This window comes from Anarhichas minor, unplaced genomic scaffold (assembly GCF_050575085.1).
Source record: "Anarhichas minor isolate MPS153535 unplaced genomic scaffold, ASM5057508v1 ptg000003l, whole genome shotgun sequence".
NCBI lineage: Eukaryota > Metazoa > Chordata > Actinopteri > Perciformes > Anarhichadidae > Anarhichas > Anarhichas minor.
In genome coordinates this window covers 3,453,767-3,474,290 of record NW_027466449.1, presented here as the reverse complement: position 1 = coordinate 3,474,290, position 20,524 = coordinate 3,453,767, and the positions used below count along the sequence as shown (strand labels likewise).

General features: G+C 42.1%; 3 protein-coding genes across 5 annotated transcripts; all 3 read left to right on the top strand.

Annotated features, from left to right (window-relative positions):
* Window positions 1-755: 755 nt before the first annotated feature.
* Window positions 756-6,287, top strand: LOC142952084 (vesicle-associated membrane protein-associated protein B-like). Of its 2 annotated transcripts, none has more exons than XM_076094099.1 (6): window positions 756-1,085; window positions 2,476-2,628; window positions 3,307-3,410; window positions 3,490-3,570; window positions 3,858-3,989; window positions 4,769-6,287. In XM_076094099.1, the coding sequence occupies exons 1-6, from the start codon at window positions 1,028-1,030 to the stop codon at window positions 4,940-4,942; spliced, it is 702 nt and encodes a 233-aa protein (XP_075950214.1). In that variant the 5' UTR covers window positions 756-1,027; the 3' UTR covers window positions 4,943-6,287. The 2 variants fall into 2 exon arrangements, with proteins under 2 accessions (XP_075950214.1, XP_075950205.1); XM_076094090.1 differs by having other exon boundaries at window positions 759-1,085; window positions 3,807-3,989.
* Window positions 6,288-8,066: 1,779 nt separating this feature from the next.
* Window positions 8,067-13,748, top strand: LOC142952097 (charged multivesicular body protein 4b-like). Of its 2 annotated transcripts, XM_076094120.1 has the most exons (6): window positions 8,073-8,142; window positions 8,217-8,413; window positions 9,938-10,115; window positions 10,536-10,650; window positions 11,139-11,265; window positions 12,412-13,748. In XM_076094120.1, the coding sequence occupies exons 2-6, from the start codon at window positions 8,227-8,229 to the stop codon at window positions 12,474-12,476; spliced, it is 672 nt and encodes a 223-aa protein (XP_075950235.1). In that variant the 5' UTR covers window positions 8,073-8,142; window positions 8,217-8,226; the 3' UTR covers window positions 12,477-13,748. The 2 variants fall into 2 exon arrangements, with proteins under 2 accessions (XP_075950226.1, XP_075950235.1); XM_076094111.1 differs by having other exon boundaries at window positions 8,067-8,413.
* Window positions 13,749-14,297: 549 nt separating this feature from the next.
* Window positions 14,298-19,976, top strand: eif2s2 (eukaryotic translation initiation factor 2, subunit 2 beta). The gene is made up of 9 exons (XM_076094079.1): window positions 14,298-14,455; window positions 16,343-16,526; window positions 16,635-16,735; window positions 16,905-17,034; window positions 17,112-17,212; window positions 17,693-17,841; window positions 17,962-18,018; window positions 18,163-18,248; window positions 18,618-19,976. The coding sequence occupies exons 1-9, from the start codon at window positions 14,441-14,443 to the stop codon at window positions 18,791-18,793; spliced, it is 999 nt and encodes a 332-aa protein (XP_075950194.1). The 5' UTR covers window positions 14,298-14,440; the 3' UTR covers window positions 18,794-19,976.
* Window positions 19,977-20,524: the final 548 nt, after the last annotated feature.

Genomic DNA, 20,524 nt, shown 5'->3' with positions numbered 1-20,524 from the left:
ATCCATTTGTAAAAGTGAACTTAAAGTTAGTAAAGGTGAACTGTCTGTGAAAGGAAAAGCAAAGCATGGTAAACAGTCGTACCCGACATCTGATGTCTGTATTAAATGCAATTAAGTGTCAGCTATTAAGACATGCAGCAAGTATGAAATTCAACAAATAACTCTGAGGATCACAAAATATGAACATTGGTGACTGTAAGGTAACGTATATCAAAATATATAACTGGTGTTACGGTCTACCAGGGAATTTCTCTGTGTTTCAGTGAGAGACATTGGGCCCGGAAAAGAAACTGAATAGTAATTTTGCTCGGGAAAAGGACAAAGGTAGTATGATTCTGGGAATTATGGAATAATCATCAATCACAACTTTTGTGTCAGAGTGTAATAAAATGCAACTCCCAACGGTTGGATCTGATTTAAGACTGCAGCTTTGTACCCCTCTGATTCAGCTCTTTCATGATTCATGTGACATAGAAATACAAAGTTAGAAAAACATGAGGGATAAAATACTAACATAAACTGTAATATATGAACTAGCTCGTAAGAGTATTTCATGGTATTGTAGATGTCCATAGTAGGGCCATAGCTACTATTAAGGTCATGTTATATATTTGTTATTTAGTTTTATGAATAAATAAGAAAATGTTAACAGCGTTTATTTTTTAACGTAAACATTTCAAGGCGTGATAGTTTGTTTTTGCAGCGGTCAAGCAACCACGTGACATTTGGCCCCAGCACCGCCCCTCTCGTGACGTCGCCTTCCTCCTTCCTTTCCGTCTTTCCTCCTCTGTTAGCAGAGTTAGCGCTAGCAGGTAGCCCCCAGCAGCTGTCGGTGGCACTCAGTCAGCCAACCAGTCAGTCCGAGTGGTGGTGCATTTGTAACCGTATCCTCCTTCCATCCCGTAAGACACACCGTGGACGGCCGGGTCGTTTCTCCGGGAGCCAGCTGCTTCACCTCCTCGGGCTAACGTTACCTGTGGTAAATTACTGTTGTCCTCGCTGTCACGACAGGAAGAAGCTCCGGGACATGGCCAGACCAGAACAAGTCCTGGTGCTAGAGCCACAACATGAACTGAAGTTCAGAGGTAACGTAAACGCTGAACCAGAGGGCAGGGCCGGGTGCTAGGTAGCAAACGTTCACCACGAAGTCGTTATTAACGGCCACCGCATCGATCTCTGCATTGGCCAGTTACGTGTGCAAATGTGTCGTTATGAGTTGGTGCCGTTATTAAAATTAGATAGACGGTCAATGCTAACGTTAGCTGTAGTCTACACTGTGTGCACGACAGCAGTGGCGATGACAGATGAAACGACACTGTTTCTGTGTGCGACGATGCTAACTAGCTAGGTAGCATTTAGCTAACCTAGCTAGCAAGTCAAACTCCTAGCTGTCATTGCAGCGTCAGGGCAGGCCCCCCGTCACATTGCTCTAATCCACATTCACTGATTTGCTCCATATGCTTTGGTTTTTTTAAATGGTCTGATAGCTCGTAAAACACCGTGATGTGATCTACCGTAATACTTTTGACATACGCCTCCCTGTAGATGTTACGAACACCCGATTGCCAAGCAGCGACTATTCTAGCAATTTCTGCGATCAGGATGTAATTTCTTAGCCTCATTACCATGCTTATTTCACGGGTTTCTAATCTAGCAAGCTGTGCTTGGGAGATTTGCCAGTTTACTTTCACTGTGCAACCTAAAATCCTTTCCAGCTTTTCTGTATACAGGCAGAAAGATTGTGAAAATACAGACTTAGCTGGTATGCCAGGGATAATGGCTACATTCTGAGATTACTGCCTTTGGGTGTGTGATATTGCTGTAGAAATGGGTCAAGTGATGGCCTAAAGAGATGGGCTCAGTCAGTAGCTGTTTGTTCTCTGATTGATTATTGCAGAGATTGGAATGCAGCGATAACCCAAGAATAAGATGCATACGTCCCACCCAGTTACTGATGCTCAGTGCATCTGATTAGAGCAGAAAGGGAGGTGAGGTGAGCGACCACAGTGAGGTTACTTGTCCAAAACACATTTCTAAAAACCAAGGTTAAGTTTTCAAAAGCTGTTAAATGTTCCGTTAAACATGATCAGACAGTCTAATGAGGGTGATCTACGTGCTATACAAGCAACAAAACAAAAAACAGTAATTTTCCTACAGTGTCCAGGTTTTGGCTGAGGGCGGGGCATGATTAGTGACATAAATGCTTGCACACTTTGCTCCTCTTACCACTGTTTAAATGTTTAATGTGCAATGTTTACGACAGACTCTGAGGAGCCCCTCATAAACACTAATTGTAAATTCATCCCTGCAGACACACAATGTACTTATGTACTTTATCATACATGCCCACTCGGTTTTGAATCTCAACTAGATAACTAAGCCATGCACACAAATGACAAAAGCCCATTCCAGTAAATACGAGTGTAAATTCTCCCACCCTGAAGTCACCGTGCTGTTTCTCTGTGTCCTCCTCAGGCCCGTTTACCGATGTCGTCACTGCCACGCTGAAGCTCACCAACCCCACGGATAGAAATGTGTGTTTCAAAGTCAAGACAACCGCGCCTCGCAGATACTGTGTGCGCCCAAACAGTGGCGTCATTGACCCCGGAAACTCCGTCAATGTTTCTGGTTCGTACAAATGTTTGCATCTTCTGCCAGCATCGGTGAAAAACCCGGTCAAAACCACGCATCTCCTTCAGATGATACTGATGCAATCAGATATCTGTATTTTTGACTTGGTGCATTATTAGTGTGATGATCTATATTTACTTTCAGACTATATGTCTAAATTAGGGCTAGGTATTTGGTATCTGAGGGGAAAAAATCACTACATCTGTGGATCTAATGGCCAAGCAGGAGGAGGCATTTATTGATGAGTTCACCCAGCGCTACCGCTTACATAAGTAGTATCATTTTACTCGAATGTAGGCTATAACAAGACCGTGTTAAAGTTGTATCAAGCTACCATACATTACCAACATGAATCTTCCAACCTCAGTTCCATCAGTGATTGTACGGATACATCAGGAGGCATATCTGTACAATCTTTAGTCACTGGGTAATCACACTCTGCACATACTGATAAACCTCTATCGGTTGTATGACTGTCATGGAAATCAAACTCATTGTACTCTTCAATGACTAAATAAATGATCATCCAGGCAGGTCACAGTGTAACCCAGATCATAAACCTGACTGACGTCTTTTCATTTACAGGTTGCGTAATACTTGTTATGAGGCCAATAAAGGAAGTTACTCTTTCCCTAACGTTCTGGCTCTCCTTTCTGTCATTGTTTTGGTCCACAGTTATGCTCCAGCCGTTTGACTACGACCCCAATGAAAAGAGTAAACACAAATTCATGGTGCAGTCCATGCTGGCTCCGTACGGCATGACTGACATGGAAGGAGTTGTGAGTACCAGAGCATAATATCTGATTTGGGATTATATTCTTGTTGATGTATTTATTTATTCCTTGTTCTTGCCCACAGTGGAAGGAGGCAAAGCCTGAAGAGCTGATGGATTCAAAGCTGAGATGTGCATTTGAGATGCCTCTAGAAAATGACAAAACTGTAAGTCTCACTCACGTACTTCACAGGTTTAAACGTATGCAGATTTATGAATCATATCAGATTAAAACATTCACATTGCATTTTTCTAGTCTCCTACCCATCAGCAACACATCACTGTATCACCCATTACATGCTTATTTATTCATTTATGATTCATTTGTCCTTTCATTTCACTCTCTACCACTTCTCTCTGCATGTCCCTTCATCCCCTCCCCCACCCTCACTCTCTTCCACAGCATGAGAGTGAAACCAACCAAACTGAGTATTCCTCTCCCTCTTCTGTTAAGTCTGAGCTCTCCACACTGCCCAAGTCAGCCAGTGCCTCGCTGGATGACGGGGAGGTGAAGAAGATCATGGAGGAGTGCAAGCGGCTGCAGATGGAGGTGCACAGGCTACGGGAAGAAAACAAACAGATCAGGGTGAGACGCGCACAAACAAAGAGGGAATATGTCTGCGTTCTCTTTCAGCCTCGTTCCGTACACAGACTGACATTAAAATAATAATCATCTGACATGAAATGATTGTTTAAATGACGGCCATCATACAACTAGAGGTGAAAAATTATTTGGTAGACTTTGACATGTGCTGTATTGCTGGAAACTGAACATGAAAACTGAACTGTCAGTCATTGCCATTCACCCCCCCCCCCCAATGAGGCTGTAGAAGTTAAAAGCTGCACATATCAGGTGACATTATGTACCAGTGCCAGGGACAATGTTGTCTCTTCCAGGGGTACGTCCAGCAGCCTCTAAATGATTCAATTAAAAATAAATAACCTTTTCTTGCATTGGGCAGAGCTTCAGTCCAAAGGCTCCTCTCTGCTGTGCAGGGAGAGTAGCTATCTGCTGTTAAAAATGTCACCAAATTACATCCGGATATTACTGTCAAAGTAATCCGCCTCAGAAGTCGCATGCCTCCAACAGTCAGGTCTTTACATTAAATCTACGCTTTTCTGTATTTCAATCTAGAGGCTTGTGTCTTCGTCACACCGAGGCAACGAAGTTGTCGTGAGACTATAGTGTTGTATTTAATTAAGGGGATTTGTGTGAATTTAGCTCGTGATTGGACGTTTCCGACAGCACTTTAAGACGGCAACATTCTACCTGCTTACAACGTGTGTGTGTGTGTGTGTGTGCGTGTGCGTGTGCGTGCGTGCGCGCGTGCGTGCTGAGCTGACTCCTCTGTCTCTTAAACGCAGGAGGACGACGGGCTGCGGAAGAGAAAGGTGACCTCAATGGGCTCGCCTCACTCTTCCTCCTCCTCCGCCATGGCTACCTCGGCCATGAGGGACGAAGGCCTGAGCACCCGCGTCCTGGCACTCTGCGTTCTCTTCTTTGTCATTGGAGTCATCATTGGCAAGCTGGCCCTGTAGAGACTCAGACAGACAGACAGCACAGTGACAGACGGGGCGGACGGCGTGCTCGGCAGGACACGTGTCGATGGCGGCAACGGGGATGTCTTCTGGGTTTATGTTTGTTTCTCTTTCTTTTCTTTTTTAACATTTAAGGCAATACCATGATAGTTTGTCTGGATGGAAAATAATTTAATGTGTAAAAAGAGAATGAAGCAAGTTAAACCGAGGGTTTTTGTCACAGGTCTTGCCTTTTGTCTTCTTTTTTTTGCGTGTGAAATAATCACCACCTCTGATCTGTCCTTTCCGTCCATCCCTCCTTCCTAAATGATCTTCCGCAACTTGCACAGGTAACAGTTTAGTGGTGTGTGGGAGTGGCTTCACGCTGGCTGAATGTCTTCTGTTGATTCTTAAGTCTTCAAGTTCCTCTCTCACATAGTCTATAGGAAAGATCTAACACTCTTCTGATAATCTCTCTTCCACTTATTACTGATAATCTACAAAAAGAGGTGAACACAAGTGATCAGTGAAAGACTTTTTTTTTTTTTTTTTCTAGATTAAAACTCAATGTATTGTTTTCTAAGCGGTATGTGGTAAAAATGTGAGCCAGTAGAAGCCGTGTGTGTGTTTGTGAGTGTGTGTCCTCTTGATTTTGCCTCCTGCAGGAGGGGCTGATGTGACTGTTTGTGGCTGTTTTTATGAGAGATCACAAACGGTGAAATCACCGGCTGTTTCAGAACGAAGGAAGAGGGGGTGGTTTGAAAACGAAACCGTCATCTGAATAGATTTCCTGCACACAACTGAAAAATGGGGGTCTTTGTTGAAAATCAGATTAAAACTTGATTCTTTTTTTTTTGCCATTTGAAAGCTATAACCGTCAAAATAAAGAATTCATGCTGCATGGTGATGTAGTTAAAAAAAGCAAAGCTGTTTTTTAGATTTAGTTCAAGACGTCACACTTGCATGTTCTAGATAATTGTTTCCTCGGGTTGAGTGAGAGCCACTCGACCAAAATGACAATAAATCCCCTAAATCAGTGCACTCATCATGCAAAACCGACGTTTTCCAACGGACTTTTACAATATATAACATACAGTATGTAACAATAGCTTTGGCCACCTTGTTTAACTTTGCTCATGGAGTATTGTATTTGCGTTCTCTAGTGTATTACAGCAATTTATTATTTTTTTCTTTTCGTATATTATCTTGTAGTCGGATGCTTCTGTTGTTTATAATATTCAAATGCACTATTTAAGTGTCCACTCTGCAGTCTGCATGTAATGACCTGGATTTATTATGATGATTATTATTATTTGAGTGTTGACGTTATATTGGCAAAACAAAAAAATAGTTTTCTCAAAAGGGACCATCCTGAGTCTGGTTTATCTGTGTGTGTGTTTTGTTTCCTTTTCGATTATCCTTTTGTTTTATGTTGGGCTGTGGTTGTGAGATAACTGAGACAACACAGCTGTATTATCTCGGCTGTCACATGACCATCTTAGCAGGTTGTTAAAGAAAAAAAAGAATGGATATTTGTATTTTTCGTTGCCTGAGGGAGCTCGGGGAGCAGAGAAGTGGGAATGTGGGCGGCTGGGAGGACGGCCGACCTGTGAATACACACTACATTAAAGAGAGAAACAAGGCATCAGTGCTTCAGACCACACATGCAAAGATAGTCACACAATGATGTAATCACACGGTAATTGGATACTCTTTTGTATGTACATAAAAAATACTTACGATAACTGGCAAAGTTATTAACATACTGTAGTAAAGGAAGGAAATAATTAAACAACCACCATGGATGATGTAGCATCATAATTAATTAAAATGCATAAACCCCCCAACTGTCTGCTTCTGTGAAAAGTTTCCTCTTTTAGATTGTAGTGTGTGAGAGAGAGAGAGAGAGAGAGAGAGTGAGAGTGAGAGTGTGTGAAGCTGCAAAAGTAGTTTGATAGTGAAAGAGCAAAAACATCCTGGATGCAGAACCACCAACCCAATGCCCTTATTAGGGGATTATTCAATACTGAAATGGAAGACAATTTTAAAACAATTTTAAACTTAATGGCATAAACTCCACTGATTTTAGAGATCAGTTCAGTTTTCACGTGAAAACAGTTGTATAATGTCTTCTGGGGCTCATAATCAGGGGCCTTGAGACTACAAACTCTTTAAAGATGGCCTCCATTACAAAGTGGGAGTAGCCTACATTTACTCCTACCTGATTGAAAAATCAAGTATTTGTGAATATGCAAACACTTCATTTCATACGTTTAAATGTTTAAATGACACAATGTCTTCTTCACTGAAAAGTCTATTCTCAGTTTATTTGCACTGGAGGCTTGATGCTTCCACATCACACAAGTGCATCTTGAATGTTGAACCACGATTGGCTTTCAAACTAGTTGTGACGTCACAAATCCTGTCCGACACATTGATGAAGACGGCCTTCAAGTACAGAACTCTGCACATAGATCATTCTGCACATAGAAGATAAAATATCCACGTGAAGTATAGGAACGTTTTTGAACGGAGAGGGTCTTAAAGGAATTAACGCCTCTGCTTACGTTAGTATTGATAATGTGGTAAATAGCCTAATATAATTTAAGGTTTAACTAAACCTAAAATTTAAGTTTGCAAAATCTCATTCATGCATATAAAAGTGTCTGAAGTTCTTTCTTTGTTTTTTAAACTAAAATTACCAATGTAGTGAAATTAATCCAGTACTCTTCAATATATGCATACAAAAAGACACTTCTATGCAGATTAGTATCCTGTTTCAGGTACAGAACCGAGTCTTTTGATATGGCTGCCTGCTGACACCTGATCTAAAACACCTGTCGTGACGTCATTGGTTTGGGCGTGGCCACAGGTTCACCGGTATCCCAGCAGCAGGGCAGTGCACCTGCAGGTTCTCCTAAAAATACTCAGAAATGAGTTGAAGCTCTTCATTGAATGAGACGAAACTGAATCCTGAGAATTAAATAGAGAGCACGTTCCAATACGTGAGAACAACTAAATACACAATAAGGTCATACACAGTCTATGGTGACAGTGAGGGCTCCGGTTGTTCAGCAGATGGAGACAGAAACCCAACAAACCCCGCCCACTCTCCATCGGGCAACATGACGTCATCGGGCCTTATCCAGGAAGTAGGAAAACGTCAACAATCCTTCCAGCTTCCAGGCTAGGGCGAAGTGTCAGTGTAGCCTAGCGGCGAGGTAGCTAAACTTGCTTTTCTCGGGTGTTTCGCAGATTTGTTTTATTTATTTTTTTATATTTATTGTAACTGTAGCACTCCAGATATGTCGCTGTTCGCGAAGATATTCGGAGGAGGAGGAGGAAAAGGAGGAAAGGGACCGAGCCCACAGGAGGCTATCCAGAAACTCCGAGAGACGGAGGAGATGCTAACGAAGAAACAGGAATTTCTAGAGAAAAAGATCGAACAGGAACTGCAAATTGCCAAAAAGAATGGCACGAAAAACAAAAGAGGTGAGACATCGGGGCGTATTTTCTGACAGTTTCTCGGCTTTATCACAAAATAGCCCGGGTCAACAACCCGGAGCTAAATGGCAGCACGCTAGCTAAGTTGGCTAACTTTCCCCATCTGTCAGAAGTGTCGGCAGCCTCACCTACCGTCGGTATCGTGGCCACGGCTGCCACCCGAGATAAGTGACTGTTACGTCGCTTGTGTTACAGATGTAATCATCTCATGCTTGACTATCGCTGCGGTAACACTAGCCTTGTCTTCCCCCCCACATCTCTGTGATGATCATTTTTTCGGCTGATTGATCGGTGGCCATTTAAAAAAAAATCTAAAAGGTGTGGCAAGCGGTGCAGCTCCAGCTGTTGGACTACAGATAGACTATCAGTACAGATGTTGGCTCGGTGTGTACGGACAAGGGTCGAGCATTGGAGGTGCTCGTGTTAAAAGGACGTGCTGTCACTGTCAGAGAGGTGGGCGTGTTTGCACCTTGGTCTGAAGTCTCCAGCGGGTCCTACAGCTGTCTGACATATTATTATTATTATTATTATTATTATAGAGGCTAATAATGCTAGAATACAAATACAAAGACCCATGAACTTTGTTTATCATCAGGAGGAACGCTTGTGAATGTGGTGGGTTGGTTGTTGAGTTTATTATGATTGTAAGTAGACGTTCCGGGCTGACGATACTGCTAGAATACAGATCAAGAGGTCATCCAAAAATGTAGAATAAATCCTCGGGGATCACGAATATCCAAAACAAATGTCATGCCGACCCAGCTAGTAGTAGTAGAGATATGCTGCTCTCGATTAAAGAACTGGAGAAGGAGAAAAAGCGATGGACGGACTAATGGATTGATTTATGTCGCCTTAAGTGGGGAAAAAATGTAATTTGTTATTGCAATGATGGGATATAAAACTATATTGCCCTGCCTCTCCTCATACTTTAAGTTATCAGTTCAGTGAAGACTCACTGAGGGTTGATAAAGAAGTGGCCGACCTCTTGGTGTTACACTACATTCAATATAAAGCAATAAATAATATAATATCAAGCAATAAAAAGCTTTGTTATCGCTTGAATACTTTAATCAACTTTAATCAAATCGATCAAAGGTTGATTGAATGAGTGAGCCCAGTCTTAGTCTTGAACATGTCGTATAGTTTCACTGCACTCTATCTGAGGTTATGCTCATGTGACAGCTGTGGCTGAATCATTTCTACTTTCCGTCTTGTCAGTCGAGTGCCAGTCACAAGCTATATCTAACACTCCTCCCTGTTGACCTAAGAGTCACTAACACGGTAGATTGGTGAGTAAGCATTATGTCAATGATTCCACTCGGTGCTGGATCACTGTCATTTCACAGGATATGCCATGCAAATGTTTCACCACGTTTTCAGGCTCTCGTTGCTGTTAAAGGACAAAACAATCCCCACCCCCCCCCCCCCCCCCCCCGATTCACAGTTTTACTTCATGTCAGTGGAATGCAATCAATCTATTTTTGGGACAATAAACTGTCTTTCTCTCCTCAGCGGCCCTGCAGGCTTTGAAAAGAAAGAAGCGGTACGAGAAGCAGCTCACCCAGATCGACGGCACGCTGTCGACCATCGAGTTCCAGAGAGAGGCTCTGGAGAACGCCAACACCAACACTGAAGTGCTCAAGAACATGGGCTTCGCCGCCAAGGCCATGAAGTCTGCCCATGAAAACATGTGAGAGCGAGCACCCAGTCACTGATTTAAGTTCTTTACAATTGTATTGATTGTGAACTGATGTGAAGCCTGTTTATGAAGGCTGCTTCTTGATTGCGTTCATGGGAAAAAGAGAGGCAGTCTGTTTTCCATCAATAGAAAGATTATGAGGAATATGCTTTGCTCGTAACAAAATACAGAGGATTTGAGTCGTATGCATTAATACCTCGCTCATCCAAACCCATTAGCACCGGATGTTATTATGTTATCAGTGACAGGATCAGAAACAATAGCAATATATAGTAAAAACATTCATACACATTTACCTGCCAAAATGACAATAAACATACTTCTAACTGTATCAAATGGTCAGTGTGTGTCGGTTAGAAGGTGTAATTCTGTTTAGCTCACGTATGACTCATCCTCTGCTTGTTGTTTCAGGGACATTGACAAGGTGGACGACCTAATGCAGGACATCACAGAGCAGCAGGAGCTGGCCCAGGAAATCTCCGACGCCATCTCTAAACCCGTCGGCTTTGGAGAGGAGTTTGATGAGGTTGGGCAGCGCTTTTCAGATAATATATTTAGATAGATAGAAGATGGATTTCCTCTGTGTTTAACACACGGTAATAAGGACTGATGATGATGATGACACAGGGTTGACCACAAAGTTGGTGCTGCCCAGCGTTGTTGCGTTTGTTGACCCCTTTGTGTTTCTTGAGTCATGACTCGGGCATTAAGGCTTCCTTATTTTTGAAAGGTCTCATTCATAGACCAACTTCACCACAATTGATGGTATTGAGTCATTGGGGGACAATATGGCAGAAAGAATGAATACGCTCTCTCGCAAATTCTCAGTCGACTGACTGGAAGTATTTAGAAGTTAAACTCACCAAGTGGACAGACGCACCAGATGATACCCCCCAGAATGATTTTGTAAAAATAGAAAAACTATTATTTAAGCTGCTTTGATTTACTACAGGTTTTGCATGAATTACTTTGTGATTACCCTCACCTTCAGTGTTGTTCTCTGTGTTTTGCCAGGATGAGCTGTTGGCGGAGCTGGATGAGCTGGAACAGGAGGAGCTGGACAAAAACCTGCTGGAGATCGGCGGACCAGAGAACGTCCCCCTTCCCAACGTGCCTTCTACTTCATTACCTTCCAGACCTGGTGAGAGCCTTTTGAACAGCTGATACAAGGACTCTGTGAGCCTGACTGTGTCATCCATAGAAACAAAATATTCTATTCTATATATGACACAATATTCTACTCTATGTATAATATTCTAGTTCTATGGCAGCATCTTTTTTTTTTTTTGTCAAAGGAATTGTCAACGCTTTGGGAAATATGGTTAATCGTTAAAAGATTTTGCTATTTTACGTGTGTGGTGATATTTCTCGGCTCTGTGCAGCTGCCAGGTAACCAGTGGAGACTCTATTAATTATTGTTCAAGGCCAAGAAATGGTCCAGCACATAAGCACATTGTTATTTATTAAAACAATGGTATCCGGTACCAGAACAGCCCATTGTCACTGATACCCGATCCAGCTATTTGAGTCAGTATTGGACCGATATGTGATATGAGTATCAGTATCAGTATCAGTGCATCTGTAGTAGAGATGGAGATATATACTTTTAGTTTATTTTCTAATACACACACCAATGTTTAGAGTGCTCTCACCATCCCTATAAAAAACATATAAATGAATGTATTATAAACTAAAACCGTTTAGAAAGGCTTCAGGTCTTTTACATTAAACTGGCTGACAGACCTGTGGCATTATTCATCCTCTCCTCCTCCTGCTGTTGATATAAAAACACTTCAACACATTTTAAGACGCATAGCTAATTACACTCAACTGTTACCTACAGTTAGTTTTCATTTTGAGCTTGTTCATAACAATTCTCCCAACAGCTATAAAGGTGTGTGTGTGTGTGTGTGTGTGTGTGTGTGTGTGTGTGTGTGTGTGTGTGTGTGTGTGTGTGTGTGTGTGTGTGTGTGTGTGTGTGTGTGTGTGTGTGTGTGTGTGTGTGTGTGTGTGTGTGTGTGTGTGTGTGTGTGTGTGTGTGTGTGTGTGTGTGTATATCGTGCACCCCTCGTGCAGACATCAGTCAATCCTCTCGTCTAACTCCTCACCAGAAGGCAAATAATCATATTTTCTAAAATGTTGACCGTTTGCTTCAGGCTCATCTGTTAAAGTAGATGTTTGAGGTGGAGGTTGATCCTGGTTCAGGATGAGTTCTGGAAGCATAACCGCACCCATTCATTCATTCACATCTCTCACAACTGTTATTTCCATCTTTTCACCCCCACAGCCAAGAAAGAAGAGGACGAGGACGACATGGAGGACCTGCAGCGCTGGGCATTGGAAGCCATGTAGACGCAGCGTCGGCCGCATCATACCTGCATCGCAGAGGGAAGAGGAAGGAGCAAGGGGGAATGAATGGACTGATAGGATGTTGTGTATGAGTATATTTTTGTGTGTCTGAGGAGAGCTGACGTTATGTAACACTAGCAAGCAAAAATGCTGTAGACTTTTTTTTTTCCCCGTCTCCTTCACAAATACAGAGACCCCTGGGTGCTCAGCAGACGAGCCAGTCGGGGGGCTTTTATATTGAAGCTCTATCACTGTACTTTGGCAAAGTCACCTAATGTTTTTACCCTGAATTTTAACACAATACTAGCACTTAATGGTCATCGTACTGGGCAGGGCTATCTCAGCGCCCACAGAGTTCATAGTGAGGTGTAATCTTATGAGCTCTGTGGTGCGATGAAGGAGTTGTGGTCAGATTAGTGTTAAAGGCTGCATGGCGTTGCTAACATCACTGGAGGACAGGGGCATGTTCATAGATCCTCAATGAACTGTTTCTGACTCATATTTACCTGTGTTTTGTGGCGTTAAACTGGCTGTTTTTTTTTTTTTTCCCTTCTTGACAAAAATAACAATCCTTTGCTCCTTTCGTTTTTTGTTAATGCTGTTGGAAATAGGACAACAGCTGAGCATGAGCTGGCTGAAGAAGCTATGAGCTGTGTGTTTGCCAGAATGCGAACCTCTTCTTTTGTCTACGGCTGCGTGCTTTTGTCCTTTTCCCTCCTCCGCCTCCTGTCGCCATTTCAGCGACTTCTCCCTCCCTTCAAAGGCGTTCTCACCAGTGGTTCTTGTTATTTGGTGTAAATATCCCAAATGTGTCTCTTTTTATATCCTGTATTTCTGCCATCACGGAGAGGTTGTGTTGAGTGAAGCATGCAACAATGGATAAATCCCAAATACAGATCACAAGGCACGGCTAGAAAGAGAGATGTTAAACATTTTCATCCTGCTCTGTCTGTCTGTCTCGGTTCTTCTCATAAAAGATTTTTGTTTCAAATTGTATAATGTTGAAAAAATAATAGTAACCTATTGTCACACCTTATTAACTGCATCTTGAAGGAGATAGTGGTTTGTAAAAGATTAGATGATAGTCAATCTACAACATTTTGGAGTTTAAAGAGTTAATTACTTTAGTTTTTCAAAGTCATTATGTACATTTTTTTTTACATAAGAAAAAAAAACATAACACAAGGATGTATGGACAAGCATGTTTGCATTTCTATGTTTTATTTATCAAGATGAGAATATTATTTGCAAAATCATTAAAGGTTTTCAATTCTTTTCTTGTAGTTTTGTCATTTATTATATGTCAGAACACCATAATCCATCACAATGTTCCATAGGTCATGTCCGACCAGCTGACCCCAACCCAAAAATATCTATCAAAGGAAACAGAGGCATTTTAGCTTAAAGAGAGGAACTTACTATTATATTCACGAGTTTTCCTGCCAGTTATGTTTATACTTACAAGCTAAGAGGTTTAAACTTCTGACTGTTCAGGTTTGCTTAATATGGTATGCATATTTAGAGGGTCATACTTTAACATTGCATGGGGAAAGCAGAATAATTGTCACCATCATGAATACACAGCTAATACATACATAATATCAATAATAATGATTACAGACTTTATCTATATGGTACTTTTCTAAACCAAGTTACAAAGTGCTTTACAGTTAATGCTAGCACAGAAGCCAAGCAATGTGCTTTCATAGTAGAGGGGACAACCACAATTAATATATCGGGAAATAAATATACAGACTTCTTATTTAGCAACAGATTTGTTTTTTCAATTCTGCTCTTGAACAACCAAATGCAACGCGACGTCGCAAGGTAATGACGTCAGGATTTGGGGTGTTCACGCTTGCGCACTGCAGATCCAACGCTGATGCAAGACATTTTCGGCGCAGCATTGTGCCACTGTTCGAGGGACAAAAATTAACCAGATTCCAGTCACTTTTCAGCCCGCAAACATGTCAGGAGACGAGGTAAGTCATCTCGGGTCATCCGCTGTTCACTCCGTGTTAGTGCGTAGACTTGTTTGGTGAAAATACGTGAATTATCAGCTCGCATCGGTGTTGAGCATGACTTTGGGCCTCGGCACTCCTTCCGATCCGCAGCAGCTCTCACATGGCTGCAGCCGAGCTAGCCCGACCAGACAAAACGTCAAGAAAACCCCCAGCAACGTTACACCACCGTATCACGATCTGTCACATGTCGCATATTATTAATCCTCACCGTGTTTCATCCATCCGCCCTGTCACATCTGCTGGATACTCAAATTGAAGGATTGACGTGAGCTAGCTAGCTAGCGTTAGCTGGCCGGCATCGAAGCTGCGGTGCTAATGGACGATGTTCTCCAGCAGGAACAAAAAGCGGCCGACACCGGCTCCAGAGTTAACGGCTCAGAGAGAGTCGAGACTGGTATAACGGTCAGAATTAAGATGTCCAACATTATCAAAATGAAATATCACGAAATACATTTTTTATCTTACTGGCTCTAATCACTACACCACCGGGGCTGCACCGGGGCTGCACCGGGGTTGCACGGTGGTGTAGTGGCTAGATTCCAGTCTGTCACCTCACAGCAAGAGGGAGCCGGGTTCGACCCCCGATCCCGGGTGGTCCTTCTGTGTGGAGTTTGCACGTTCTCCCCGTTGCAGCGTGGGTTCTCTCCGGGTTCTCCGGCTTCCTCCCACAGTCCAAAGACATGCAGCTTAGGTTATTTGGAGACTCGAAATTGCCCGTAGGTGTGAATGTGAGTGTGAATGTCTGTCTCTATATGATCGGCTCCAGCGCCCCGCGACCCTCAACAGGATAAGCGGTTTGGATAATGGATTGATGGCTCTAATCAATAAAATGTTCTTACTGCCATTAAAGATATCTGTTGTTTTAAGAAAACAGATTATCGTGATTTAACCGTTACTAAATTATCGTTAATACGTTAACGTTTGCTCATCTGGGTGCGAAGGCAAACTGGCCCGGTCATTCAGCTGCAACCGTTAACGTTGCAGTATTTCACAAAATTGCATCAGTTAAATGAGATAACAATGGCCCTTAAGACGAGGAAGAGTATCCCAATGTTGCGTATCAAGTCCTGTATCACAACATCTGTAATAACGCTTTATATCAGTTTTGTGCCGCTGTCACACAAATGACTGGTGTCTGATTGGCTGACAGGTGGCTGCTGTGTGGCTTCATCTCGATTATTTTCATAATTAATAATCTGTTAAATCACAGAAAATAGTGAAACATCACAATTTCCCAGATTTCAAGTTGACACATTCAGGTTTCTTGTTTTTCCTCTTACAAACTGTCTATTAGATTAACTATCAGTCAAATTAAGAAAAAGTCCTCTTTGAGCCTGTAACCTGATAGTTTTATCATTTGTGCTAAATATGACATAAACAGATTAATTTTTGGTCAATTAAGTCTTCATTTAATCTCATCTATTTTCTATTATAGCACACTTCAATCATGGCTGGTCAGTCGTTTAGTCGCTGTTTTATATCAGGGCCCAAAATATGTGACAGCACTTATCTGTCATTTATTGTTATCGGATAACTTTTATTAATGTAAAAAGCCATGGGTTGTATGACGACAAACACCCTGGAAATATCAAATTGCATTAAAATAATCAGGTATTTTTGTATATCACATTTTCACACAGAAAAACACCAATGGATACAGCTGATTTGAATGTTTTAAGAAAAAAACAATGTTAAAAAATACATTTTACACCTCCCAAAACATGAATCAATAATCACAGAAGTGCAAGCTAGGAAACGATACAACTACTTGAGCAATGGGAAAAGTCGGAAACTTGTCGCAGTTGTAAAACTTAATTTCCTCTCTTTTCTTTTCCTCTTCTTCAGATGATTTTTGACCCCAACATGACCAAGAAGAAGAAGAAGAAGAAGAAGCCCTTCATGCTAGATGAGGAAGGAGGAGAGGGAGTAGGAGGAGAAGAGGCTAAAGAGGTGGAGGCGAAGGAAGCCGAACCAGAGACCGGAGACGACAAGGAGATGGATCTAGATGAAGATGAAGGCAGGAAGAAAGGTTGGAACGGAAAAAGAGATGACTTAGTGTCTGTGCATATTCCTTCATGAGGGATGTTACATCGTATTGAACCACCAGCCTGCATTGAGTTTGTTTTGTCTTCTCTAGAACCGTCCGATGATCTGAGCGACTTGAACTTCTTCAACCAAAAGAAAAAGAAGAAGAAGCCCAAGAAAGTATTTGAGAATGATGTCGAGGAGGGATTAAAGGTCAGTCACTGCGAAACCACAGCCAGTTCTTCTTCTTTCTCCTCAATAGTAGTAGTCTGCTTATTCCTGTTTGCTTCCATCCTCTCTCTTTCTGATCATTCTGCATGAGCACTTCTTCACTCTCCTTTCATCTCCTCGCTGAACCTCACCTCTCGTTGATCCGAACCAGGAGCTGAAAATTGAGGCAGAGCAAACAGAGGTGGTGGAGGAGGACAACCTGGACCTGATGCTTCCCACCAAGAAGAAGAAGTCAAAAAAAGTGGACTTTGATGAGGGAGAGTTGCTGGAGATGGACGACGGTGAGAATAAGTCACTGCGAGCTTGAAGCAGAGAACTAATGGGAAGCACGTGTTTCATCATCATTTTTGTTTTCCAGCTTTGGAGGATGATGAGGGGAAGGACAAAGACGGGATCTCTTTCAGCTCCTCCACAGGACCGACCTGGGCCGGTACTGAAAGAGACTACACTTATGATGAGGTAGGACCGCTGTAAACGCACTCGCAGCCATATTATTTATATATTATTATACAATTCATTTTACATCAGGAAGGACAGCTTGTTTAGTGCAAGGAAATTAGAATATGTACGTTTTGGAAAATGCTGTGATACAGATGAAATGTCGCACTTCCTTGTTCTGTATGCACAAGCGGAAAAACAAGTATCATCAAAGAACGTAGCTGAGAATGAGGAAGGTATCTCAATTCTTACATCCTTATTTCTTGTAAACTGGAACAAACTATACTAAGTACAAGACTGTCTTTTTTTAGAAATCACAGGAAAATAACTTTTAACTCCAGAACAGGCATGAGAATCATCATGTTGTCTGTACATCCATGAGTATATTGCAAACAGCAACTGCCAATAGTTTATTCCGCACGATTTTAATCATGCCAAATTGCTAAAATGTCAATAATATTTCAAACAATTCAAAATGTTTCTCTGGCATAACTTTTTCAGCTCCTGAACCGGGTCTTCAACATAATGAGGGAGAAGAACCCGGATATGGTGGCCGGAGAGAAGAGGAAGTTTGTGATGAAGCCTCCTCAGGTGGTCCGAGTGGGAACCAAGAAAACCTCCTTCGTCAACTTCACAGACATCTGCAAACTGTGAGCCTCCCGCTCTTCAGACAGACACGTGAACACCTCTCAAACCGTCCCAGTCGGCACCAATACAACATTTTATTAAAGCGATGTCTACAAACTGACCTTTTATGTACTTCATCACAGGTTGCATCGTCAGCCTAAACATCTCCTCGCTTTCCTGTTGGCTGAGCTGGGAACAAGGTACATTTTTGTATTTGCAATCACAATTCATGGATACACTGTAATTGGATTTTATGTCAATTTTTGGCTCTAGTTCCTCAAAAATATTTCTGTGCATTGTTCTGAAAGTCTAATTTATGGGGGGGGGGGGGTTTCTGTTCACAGTGGTTCCATAGATGGAAATAACCAGCTTGTGATCAAAGGCAGATTTCAACAGAAACAGATAGAAAATGTCTTGAGAAGATATATCAGTAAGTAATTCATTACAGTGAATACACTAGACTGCAAATTTAGGCTTTGGTTCTCGCCTTTTTTCCACCAACGCACTCAATGTCTGTGTTCAGCTTTAGTCTGTCGAGTGAAAACAGAAATCCATTTACCATAACATCCATTTATAATGTGAATGTAGCCTATGCTTTGTTCTCCATGAAGGATGGAAGTCCCCAAAAAAAGGAAATGGATATAAACAGAATAAATGAAAGAAGATATCAAATTTAAATTGTTTTGAAATGGAAAACAATGTTGTTGTTTTTTACCTCTCCACCAAGAACGTCTCAAAGGACATTCATATAACTCCTGCGAGTGCTGCGATGCTAACAGCTGTCTTCTCAATCCCGCAGAGGAATACGTGACGTGTCACACCTGCCGCTCCCCGGAGACCATCCTGCAGAAAGACACTCGCCTCTACTTCCTGCAGTGTGAAACGTGCCACTCCCGCTGCTCCGTCGCCAGCATCAAGACCGGCTTCCAGGCTGTGACGGGCAAGAGGGCGCAGCTGCGCGCTAAAGCCAACTAAAAGACCACCGAAACTGGGCTCCCCTCCTCCTCCTCCTCTCGGCTTCCCCTTTCCCCGAAGCTGGGGGGTCGGGTGCCCCTCTGATTTGCTAAAAGGACTCTCTGGATCGAACTGCGGGAGGGTTTGGCTGTTAAGTTGTGTCGTGGCCTGACAGGGCAGAGAGAGTATCTAAAGCTGACAGATTGGGTTCAGGCACCGTAAGCAGATGACGCGTACCACACACACACACCATTGGATGCATTTGTTGTCTGGCTGACGAACCCTCCACCACCTAAGGTTGTTTTTGTTTCGATTTGCTGTGATTCTTGATTCCTGCCAGATTCCTGATTTGATACGGCTTCTTCATTCTTTCCTCTCCCGCTTAACATGCACAAGAGATGAATATTTCTTTGGATGAGGAACAGATGTCTCCATGCAAATTACAGTTAAGCTAAGTTGATCTACAATGACAGAGCGTAGTTGCTCTGGTAATTGTAGCCATGCGGCTCATATGGTCACTCCGCTTTTCTTGGATTCCAGATTGCGTTCCTGTTTCTGTTCTGGCCCGAAACTACACAACTGCCAGTCCAGAATTTTCTGCTGTAGCCTTTCAAGGATAGAAATCAAAATCACTACACGGAGGAAGGTTTGTCACTGCTACTGGTCTGTGACCGCCCCAACGCAGAGCTCATTTTGATCATCTGTTAGCAGGAGATGAACACACAAGTCAGAGAACTAGGGGTTGATAAAGGGGAGAGCAACTTCTCACTGGAGACTTTGAGAGATCCAAATGATGGTGTGTTTGTAAGTGGCATTGATGAGCAATTTTGTACTTCATTATTGCTTCCTTTTTGACTTTTGAAGTTAAGATGAACACACATTATCAACCATTTGAGATCTGATGTGGAAATTATTAAAATGACTTTCGTCAAGAAGAGCAGCTTTCCCTGAACATGAACGCCCAAATGCTTCCCCCTAAAAACAGCTTCTGAGCAGACGCCTCTATCCTCTTTATTTTCAAGTATAATTTCAACAAGTTTACACCACAAGCTAGCCAGGATGTGAGGATGTTTAGTCCACTGATGCTGGTTACTACATGATATTGGTTCTGTTGATGTTTGAGAAGGATGTGGATGAGTATGACGGGCTGGAATCATTTTAAAACCTGGTTTTTACAAAAATAAAATATTCTACTCTCTCTCCATTTCTGCTCTCTTTCTGTGTTTACACATTTTGTTTTGTACAGTGTGCCTCTTAACTAGTTCAATATTCAATCAGTTGCTGTAAAAATGTAACCATTGGGACCAGAGACAGTTTGCTGGGTTGATCACCCAGCAGGTTTGCTCCTTGCTCGACATGGTTGCCATGTTGCTGCTTTTACTTAGAACGGCCAAAAGCTGTTACTTGCAAGCAATGTATTTATAGCTGTCTCATTATTTTTAACCAAATATTAATTTTAAGTCTGTTCTAAATGCTTATATATTGTGTAAAGGCCTTAGATTGTTCTTGACTTTGTTGGATCAGCTCTTACATGCAAAGCACTGAGATTCATGTATTTAACCAGGCAAATACTAAGACAAGTAGTTTCTCAGGTCCACTTAAACCACACATCAATCCCAATGATTATATGCAGCCAACATTTTATTACTAATTATATCCCTTCTGACAGTATGTGATAAAATGGATAATAGAAGGAAATAAATAAAACCGATATGGCACCTGAAACCTTCTTGCACGAACATTCATGATATC